This window comes from Stomoxys calcitrans, chromosome 3, assembly GCF_963082655.1.
Source record: "Stomoxys calcitrans chromosome 3, idStoCalc2.1, whole genome shotgun sequence".
Taxonomy (NCBI): domain Eukaryota; kingdom Metazoa; phylum Arthropoda; class Insecta; order Diptera; family Muscidae; genus Stomoxys; species Stomoxys calcitrans.
This window is the reverse complement of record NC_081554.1, coordinates 39,377,898-39,388,358: the sequence shown is the minus strand read 5'-3', so window position 1 is coordinate 39,388,358 and position 10,461 is coordinate 39,377,898. Positions and strand designations below refer to the sequence as shown.

At 37.5% G+C, this 10,461-nt stretch overlaps 2 protein-coding genes across 2 annotated transcripts in view; both read left to right on the top strand.

The window, feature by feature from the left end:
• Positions 1-348: 348 nt before the first annotated feature.
• LOC106081661 (uncharacterized) lies at positions 349-5,827 on the top strand. Its single transcript, XM_013243789.2, has 5 exons — positions 349-579; positions 4,476-4,767; positions 4,826-4,908; positions 4,968-5,388; positions 5,558-5,827. The coding sequence occupies exons 1-5, from the start codon at positions 359-361 to the stop codon at positions 5,726-5,728; spliced, it is 1,188 nt and encodes a 395-aa protein (XP_013099243.2). The 5' UTR covers positions 349-358; the 3' UTR covers positions 5,729-5,827.
• A 3,376-nt stretch (positions 5,828-9,203) lies between these two features.
• The window catches only part of LOC106081656 (uncharacterized), a 104,133-nt gene continuing 102,875 nt past the window's right edge, over positions 9,204-10,461 (top strand). The window contains exon 1 of the mRNA XM_059364841.1: positions 9,204-9,491. The gene's annotated coding sequence lies outside the window, so the exon portion shown is untranslated. The remainder of the gene's footprint in view (positions 9,492-10,461) is intronic.

The window sequence follows — 10,461 nt, the reverse complement described above, 5'->3', positions numbered from 1 at the left end:
AAAGGAGATGCCGCGCAAAGAACTCGACAAATGCAATCAATGGTGGAGGGTATATAAGATTCGGTCCAGCCGAACTTAGCATGCTCTTACTGGTTTTTTTCTATTTAATTTGTTTCTCTTTTTCCATTTTTATTTATCCTATGCTGTTAATATGATATACCAAATACTTCTTTAGTTTGTACCTTGAACCGTCGCTGATCACAAACAATTTTCTAGAATTTCAATCGATTGTGTAGAAGGCGATATGATTAGGATATGTGATACAAACTTAGTTTTCCTTTACAAAATTCAAAAGCATTATAAATACTGCTGAACTTATAGCCAGTGTCAACAGTACGAATATTTTTGCCCGTTTATAATGTTGTCAAAAGTGATTCTATTTGTGAGCACAGTTGTGGTTTCATTAACCCGGGAATCGATGAGTGAATGCGTTATTTCTTTCTCTGGTGATGCTATGTTAAGACCAACAGTTGTGAGAAATATTGGAAGTCGAAGTGTGAATATTTTGCCAAAAGAACCGTTTTTCAAATATCATGAAGGCGAAGAAATATCACTTCGTTGCGATAGAGGTTTTGCAGTGTGAGTGATACCATTTTATTTATTTAATTAATAATAATTAAAAATTGCATATACATTAAAAACTTTAAAACTAAAATTGGAAATATTAAAATAGCAATTGTAATGAAATATTCCTTCAACTATTAAATAAAGAGCAAGTGACAGAAGAACGGTTAAAACACTGGGCTACTCTGGGCATAGGTTAGCACGACGATATCGGTTAGTCAAGGTAAATGCAAATGCTAATTTGCCCATTAACGTTCCCTTCAGATGCAAGAGCAAACTTCTCACATATCAATGAGTGCCGTCCGATTCAAGTTTAAGGAACCAATGATAAGGGACCTCCATCTTATAGCGGAGTTCGAATGGCATGCCACAGTGCGACACCCCTTTGTGGAGAAGTTTTTACATGGCTGCTATACCAATTGGTACAATACCTGCCAAATGTCGCCAGCATTAAGAGGGCATAACCACCGTTGAAAATGTTCATGATGTTCTCGCCAGGATTCGATTTCAGGCCATGAGCTTCATAGCCGGTCATGCTACGGTGGCCTCCGGATAGTCAAGATATCTTTGGTATTTCTGAAACTGTGGCACTTTTTGTAAACCGATTGAAAATTTTACAAATGTAGTTGGAAAGGTTACAAAATTATGCGAGTATCTAAAAAAAGTGCAAAGTGTCCCCTGCTGTTCAAATTTATTCGCTTCAGAAGCTAAAATTTCCGAAAAAAATCCACATTTTGAAATTTTAGCAAAACATGTAACATCACTATTTCCTTCCAGTAGGCTAGGTGAGGTTAGGTTGAAAAGACGATGCTGATACTAATCTGCCCCAAGCCACGATAGCCAGTAATCTGCTTGTTATGCGCTCTAAAAACTAACAAGTAAGAGCGTGCTATGTTCGGCCGGGCCGAATCTTAGATACCCTCCACCATGGATCGCATTTGTCGAGTACTATGCGCGGTATCTCTTTTTAGGCAAACGAAGAATATTGAATGAGAACTGTTTTGCTATTGGAGCTTTATCAAGTTATTGTCCGATTCCGACCATAAATGAGTGCTGAACATTGTAAAGGGTAATTTTTTTGAGGTTAGGATTTTCATGCATTAGTATTTGACAAATCACGTGGGATTTCAGACATGGTGTCAAAGAGAAAGATGCTCAGTATGCTTTGACATTTCATCATGAATAGACTTACTAACGAGCAACGCTTGCAAATCATTGAATTTTATTACCAAAATCAGTGTTCGGTTCGAAATGTGTTCAAATTTTGACAAATTTTGTTCAGCGATGAGGCTCATTTCTGGTTGAATGGCTACGTAAATAAGCAAAATTGCCGCATTTGGAGTGAAGAGCAACCAGAAGCCGTTCAAGAACTGCCCATGCATCCCGAAAAATGCACTGTTTGGTGTGGTTTGTACGCTGGTGGAATCATTGGACCGTATTTTTTCAAAGATGCTGTTGGACGCAACGTTACGGTGAATGAACACATTTCGAACCGAACACTGATTTTGGTAATAAAATTCAATGATTTGCAAGCGTTGCTCGTTAGTAAGTCTATTCATGATGAAATGTCAAAGCATACTGAGCATCTTTCTCTTTGACACCATGTCTGAAATCCCACGTGATCTGTCAAATACTAATGCATGAAAATCCTAACCTCAAAAAAATCACCCTTTATAAGCCATTGTGTTATATTTTAGTTCATTCAGATAAGAATTGCGCCTTGTGGGGGCTCAAGAAGCAAAATCGGGAGATAGGTTTATATGGGAGCTGTATCAAGCTATTGATCGATTCAGACCATATTGAACACGTGTACTGAAGGTCATGAGAGAAGCCGTTGTACCAAATTCCTGCCAAATCGGATGAGAATTGCGCGCTCTATTGGCTCAAGAAGTCAAGATCCAAGATCAGTTTATATGTCAGCTATACCAGATTATGAACCGATTTGAATCATACTTTACACAGTTATTGGAAGTGATACCAAAACACTACCTGCAAAATTTCAGACAAATCGGTTGAGAATTGCACCCTCTAGAGGCTCAAGAAGTCAAGACCCCAGATCGGTTTATATGGCAGCTATATCAAAACATGGACCGATTTCAACCATACTTAGTAAGTTGTTGGAAGTGATACCAAAACACTACCTGCACTACCAGACAAATCGGACGAGAATTGCGCGCTCTGATGACTCAAGAATTCGAGACCCAAGATCAGTTTATATGGCAACTATATCAAAATATGGACCGATTTGGCCTATTTATAATCCCAACCGACCTACACTTATAAAAAGTATTTGTAAAAAATTTCAAGCGGCTGGCTTTACTCCTTCGAAAGTTAGCGTGCTTTCGACAGACAGACGGACGGACGGACGGCCAGATGGACGGACATGGCTAGATTGACTTAAAATTACATGACGATCAAGAATATATATACTTTATGGGGTCTCAGATGCTTATTTCGAGATGTTACAAACAGAATGACGAAATTAGTATACCCCCATCCTATGGTGGTGGGTATAAAAAGATACCTCGAAAAAGAAAATCTAAGTTAAAAATTCCGTGCTACTTACAAAATCCTTAATTTTTTCCATACCACTACCCTAAGTTGGTTCATATCTGGTATTGGGTCACCACCTAAGTGCCAGTATCTGTTAGACATGAAAGCCTGGCAATGATAAAGGAAATGCTCCAACGTCTCGTCATCTTCCCCCGCATGCCCTAAACATGCTTTCTCTTGCTGCACCGATTTTACATAAGTGAGCTTGTAGTCCTATGTGTCCCGTTATGATACGAATGGCTATACTGACCTCCTTGTTACTTTCTTTCAGTAATAGCTTCGTCTTCTCACGATCTAGAATGCCCCGCTAGTATTTTCGCCGTCCTACCGACCGTTTCGTTGCTCCACAGTATTGCATGCGCATTTATCGCCTACGCCTTTAACTCGGACTGCGTCGACCCGAAAGGCTTCGGATTAATCAAGTTTATTGACGCCAGTCCGGCCTGACCTTCACCGCCAAATCGCCTACCGTTTCATCCCCCCTTACTCCGTTATGGCCCGGCACCCAAACGATGCGGATTTCCAATCCTCAGAGAAGACGTTAATCTCCTTCTCACACTGCAAGACTGTTGGTGAGCTTACCATACTGGTTGTTATTGCCTTTATGGCCAGTTTACTGTCCGTTAAGATGTTGACACTCGCCGTCCTCGTGTTAGCACCACACCACCTCACGCATTATGTGATAGCCCGGATCTCCGCCCGTAGGACAGTATTATGGTCAGGCAGTCGAAAACAGATCTCAATCCCTGGGTTCTCAATATAGACCCCCAGGCCCACTCTGTCCTCTAGCTTTGATCCATCCGTCTAACATGATCTTCCAGATGGCAATACTAGAGTTTCGTCAATTGCCGCCTTGCACTCGACCTCAAGGTCCCTCTGAGTTATCCGATCGAAAACCATTTTACTTCCTTCCAGGTTTCCTATCATATCATATATGAATTAGATCAGCCTATACAGATATAGCTGTCATATAGACCGATCTTCTAATTTAGGGTCTTAATCTCATAAAAAGTGGTTTCTTGGCTGTTTACAATGAAACTGTTCCTTGTATATGAGTTCTTGGGACCTGAATAAAATATGATCGCGACTAGACCCTATTTAGATATAACTATGGATATAGTAGTGGAGTTATAATAAATTAAGATGATTATTATATCCTTGGTGGTGGCTATCCAAAGTTCGGCACGGCCTAACTTAACACGTTTTTATTTGTTTTTAATTCCATAATAAGTCGAAGGAAAGAATCCCATTTTATGTCGAAGAAAAAAGAGAAAAAATTTAATACTTTTCTATGAATATATTAAAAATTTTATGTTCTTCCTAAAAAAAATCGATTTTTTTTTTTATTTTTCATGTAGACCAAATTCGGTAACGGGCGAAATCATTTTGGAATTAAATTGTCTCAATGGACAAGTAAACGGCGATTACTACTCAAATAAAAATTATGAGTGCAACACAGTGACGTGGAATATTTATGAATCAATAATACCACTTACCTGGTGCAGTAAGCCCTTGCAGTCGTATATTGTAGCTCAGCCCATGTTCTTGCATTCAAAATTAAATATATTAGCAGAAATTTGTTATAGTTTTGAAGATAGATTAATTCAAACGATGCATTATGTGGTGGGAGCAAAATCTTCAAAGTATTTGGTAGGCTTAAAAAAATAGTGAACAGTGAGTGCGTTTAATAATTTTTGTTTTGTTTTAGATTTTTAAAAATCAATCCAGATTTGAAGACTACGAACCCACCACTAAGGTAGAATATTTTGCAGAAACTTTTGTACCAAAGACGTGAGTATAAATGCTATAGAAATGTAAAAATTAATCTTGGATTTTATATGTTTCATTAGCATATCCCTGGACTCCTACGAAAACTCACAAATCCAGCAATGGCTTAAATTTGCTAATTTTGAAATGGGAGCTATTATGCCAAATTTGATGTTTAACCATAATGAAGGCCATATTGAATTGGGTTCAATGATCGACATACCATGGTGGTCTGCTTTGCGCTTAGGCAACTGGCAGTTCTATACCGAAGCCCTTAAAGAACATGTGGAAAAAACATCAAACGAATATGAGATTTTGGCTGGCGTCTCGGGCACAATTTCAGTGCCAATTTACAAAGAGAGTTGTCACGAAAATCGCAACTGGGTGGAAATAGTGGATGATGAGGGTAATAAAATACCCCTGTACATATGGAACTATTTAAAGAATCCGAAAAATGATGTTGAGGATTATGTTATAATCGGTGTCAATTCTCCATTTTTTGAGGTGAGTTAATTCTTCAAATTGCTTGCCAATATATCACAAAAATTGTTTAACCCTACACCACTGGTGTGGTTTAGTTTTGTAATTTGAGACATTGAAAAACATAAATGTCCATTTATTTGTTTACTGGAAGTTTTTTTTTTTTTTTTTTTGTTCATTTGCCTCTTTTCAGTTTTACAATAGAATGGACATCATATTTTGTCGCAACATTTGCCACCAAATCGATTGGCTACAAAAGGCATACTCAACATTCACATACAAAGCCATGGGTGTCATATTTTGCTGTTCAGTTAATGAAGTAATTGAATCAAAACGTTTGACTGGATTAGGCATCGAGCTGTAACACTATAAATGTATTATTTGTATATTTCGATGAATCAGAAACTTTGAATAAAAAAAAATAAATAAAAGTTTATAAAGAGTTAATGTGACATTTTGAAAATCTAGTGTGTATTCTTTTATTGAAACTTCCATAATAAGATGGGGGTGCAATGAATTCAAGGAATTTCATACCCTTTGGTCTGGATTCTGCACCTATATACAATCTATCTATATTGGCTTAGAACATCATAGCGGCTTGTGACTCTGTAATTGCATTCTTTCTTCTGTCAGTTATCAGCTGTTACTTTTAGCTTGCTTTAGAAAAAAAGTGCGCGAAATTTTGTTTACATTTGTTTGTTTGGCGTCAATTTTAATATGGGTACCACATGTATTGAAAGAAATTCATTTAACAAACCGAATCAACGCTTGTGATACGCACCTTAAACACAATGAATTCGATCCGTTTTTAAAACGAATCATAACTGGAGATGAAAAATGGATTGTTTACAACAATGTTAGTCCAAAACGATCATGGTCCAAGCATGGTGAACCAGCTCAAACCACTTCAAAGGCTGATATCCACCAAAAGAAGGTTATGCTCTATGTTTGGTGGGATTGGAAGGGTGTGGTATATTTTGAGCTGCTTCCAAGGAACCAAACGATTAATTCGGATGTTTACTGTCAACAATTGGCCAAATTGAATACAGCCATCAAGGAGAAGCGACCAGAATTGGTCAATCGTAAAGGTGTCATATTCCACCAGAACAACGCTAGACCGCACACATCTTTGGTCACTCGCCAAAAACTGAGTGAGCTTGGCTGGGAACTTTTGATGCATCCACCATATAGCCCTAACCTTGCACCATTAGACTACCATTTATTTCGATCTTTGCAGAACTCCTTAAATGGTAAAACTTTCGGCAATGATGAGGCTATAAAATCGCACTTGGTTCAGTTTTTTGCAGATAAAGGCCAGAAGTTCTATGAGCGTGGAATACTAAATTTGACAGGAAGATGGCAAAAGGTTATCGAAAAAAATGGCAATTATATATTTGATTAAAGTTCATACAAGTTTTATTAAAAATGCATTTACTTTCTTTTAAAAAATCCGCATTTACTTTTTAGGCAACCCAATAAAACAACTGTCCCTCTCTAACGCTAACTGAGATTGGAAGATTTGAATAAAAAAAAGGTAAAATGCGTGTAAAATTTCTTTTTCGTAGAACAAATCTCCTAAACGTTTAGCAAATATTTAACTTGAAATAAAGGGTGATTTTTTTGAGGTTAGGATTTTCATGCATTAGTATTTGACAGATCACGTGGGATTTCAGACATGGTGTCAAAGAGAAAGATGCTCAGTATGCTTTGACATTTCATCATGAATAGACTTACTAACGAGCAACGCTTGCAAATCATTGAATTTTATTACCAAAATCAGTGTTCGGTTCGAAATGTGTTTCGCGCTTAACGTCCGATTAATGGTCTACATAATCGACCAAGTGAGCAAACAATTAATGCGATTGTGACCAAGTTTCGCACTCAGTTTACTTTATTGGACATTAAACCAACCACACGAATGCGTACAGTGCGTACAGAAGAGAATATTGCGTCTGTTTCTGAGAGTGTTGCTGAAGACCGTGAAATGTCGATTCGTCGCCGTTCGCAGCAATTGGGTTTGTGTTATTCGACCACATGGAAGATTTTACGCAAAGATCTTGGTGTAAAACCGTATAAAATACAGCTCGTGCAAGAACTGAAGCCGAACGATCTGCCACAACGTCGAATTTTCAGTGAATGGGCCCTAGAAAAGTTGGCAGAAAATCCGCTTTTTTATCGACAAATTTTGTTCAGCGATGAGGCTCATTTCTGGTTGAATGGCTACGTAAATAAGCAAAATTGCCGCATTTGGAGTGAAGAGCAACCAGAAGTCGTTCAAGAACTGCCCATGCATCCCGAAAAATGCACTGTTTGGTGTGGTTTGTACGCTGGTGGAATCATTGGACCGTATTTTTTCAAAGATGCTGTTGGACGCAACGTTACGGTGAATGGCGATCGCTATCGTTCGATGCTAACAAACTTTTTGTTGCCAAAAATTGAAGAACTGAACTTGGTTGACATGTGGTTTCAACAAGATGGCGCTACATGCCACACAGCTCGCGATTCTTTGGCCATTTTGAGGGAAAACTTCGGAGAACAATTCATCTCAAGAAATGGACCGGTAAGTTGGCCACCAAGATCATGCGATTTGACGCCTTTAGACTATTTTTTGTGGGGCTACGTCAAGTCTAAAGTCTACAGAAATAAGCCAGCAACTATTCCAGCTTTGGAAGACAACATTTCCGAAGAAATTCGGGCTATTCCGGCCGAAATGCTCGAAAAAGTTGCCCAAAATTGGACTTTCCGAATGGACCACCTAAGACGCAGCCGCGGTCAACATTTAAATGAAATTATCTTCAAAAAGTAAATGTCATGGACCAATCTAACGTTTCAAATAAAGAACCGATGAGATTTTGCAAATTTTGCGTTTTTTTAAAAAAAAAAAGTTATCAAGCTCTTAACAAATCACTCTCAGGAAGCTGTACGCAAGTCAAAGACTCGCTGAAATATCTTGGAGTTACTATCGAGTTAAAACTGCTATTTAAAAACATGTCCTATTGATTTGCGAAAAAGCGATAAACAGTGGCTGTAGCCTTTACCCGCTTCTAAATAGGATATCGAAACTTAGCCACCACATCAAATTTATGCTGTAGCAAATATTCATACGCTCAGTAATGACTTAGGATTGCCTTGTTTGGCCCAAAAACTGCAGCATGTCATGTGAAAAAATTTCAATTTTTTGAACAAGAATCTAAAATATTACGGTTTTAAGTGGAAACATCTCACACACCATTCACATGTCCACTTTGCACACATGACCATTCACATGGTTATGCTATTACTTACTCTATCATATGAAGAACCATGCAGACGGTCTAATTCTGATATTATAAGAAATTTAAAATTATGTATGACTTCTTTTAGCTTAAAAGTAGATTTTTAAATTTTTTTCCCTAAACTTCTTTAACACTTTTATGTCTCTCAAAGGTTCGTCGTACCTATTTTTTCCCCTTAATTGTGATGATGTTATCTAATGTTGTTATACATCTGTTGTATGTAAGAAATATGAATAAATGAAAACATTTGAATAATAAGTGAACTCATATGCGGTAACCCCTAGGAAATCTGCTGCAAAACTCAATGCAATGCTCTAGCCACAGCACAATTCACCACACCACCCCCACTTGCATGATCAGCTCAATGCTTAAAAGGTTTGTGGTGAAATTTTCAATGTGAGTCAACCAAGCATGAATGCATGCATACTAGTCCAAAATACACCATTCATTGTAGCACTCATATTTTGTTTGGGCTTATTCTCTTGCAGCTTCGGCCCAACGTTACGAACTTGTTCCGTTCCCAACCGCAACCATACCTCAACACTCATTAACGTTTCGCACTACATTTGCAAAGTAATGCAGCAAAACGGATTCAGTGCATTGCGATACGTCAACGGGTTACGAACGCGTTCTCTAATAGCGGCGGTATTGTGTGAATGGTGACGATTTAAGGCAAAAAAAATAATATTTGGTAGCAAATATACTAAAGAGCCAATCTTTGATATTTAAATGAAATACCAAGCTTAAGAAAAACAAAAATTTAACGAAAATATAAAGATTTTGACACAACACCCACATAAAAATCGAGCTGTTCCAATTGTTTAAAAATATTTAAGAAAAAACAAAATAACGGTAAGTTATGGAGAAAAACGTGAATTTGGATACGGTTATACCCCTCAGTGGCTAAATATACAATAAGCTTGAAAAAGTTAAAAACATATCAAATATTAAATGCATTCCTTGGCTATAAACAAGGGATTAAATTCAAAACAAGTTTCATTAAAAAATCCAAATATTCTAACGAAAAGGTATTAAGCCACCATTAAGCAAGCCGGCCTGTATTTTTGTGAACTGCTAGAAGTTAATACCACATACATGCATCAAAGGCAAGAAAGTTTTGCCATAAATATGAAACAGGATAGAAAAAATAGTTAACATCAAAACGGGGTAGGCAATAATGTTTGGAAAAGAAGAGTCCACGGATATGTTGAGAAGGATTGGTAAGATGAAGAAGGTGCATAATTACCCTATAAATAGTTTTGGTAAAAAAAAAAACAATTGAAATGCATCACATTTCTGTGCCGTCATCAGGACATCAGTGCCCTAAAAAAGAAAGAACGAAAGAGTGGTATCAGAGTTTTCAAGCATTGAAATCCATAAGAAAAAGTCAAAACCTTAATGGCGTTAAGTTAAACCGGATCGAATCTTACATATCGTCTACCGCTGATGGCATTTGACTTTAAACGGTCTTTTCAAATATATAGGTGCTATATCAAGTTATGGACCAATATGGATCGTCCTTGTGATGGCTTGAAAAAGTCTAAGAAGCCATAACAAACTCACTCGTTCAAAATTGCAGCCATATTGGATAATGATTGCGCCCTCTAGAGGCTAAAGTAAAAGTCGCTCAATTATTGTTAACAACTGATTATCCGTTTAATATATTTGCTAACTAATGTTATATCCCTTAAAAATACTTACAAAGTATACTCATCCTTTTCGAATTGTCCCAGAACCCATCCTACAGTGTTAGAATGGTGGCAATTTGTCACCTCGAGCGACAAACCCTTAGAAAAGTGATAGGTTTTTTTCCATGTAAGGG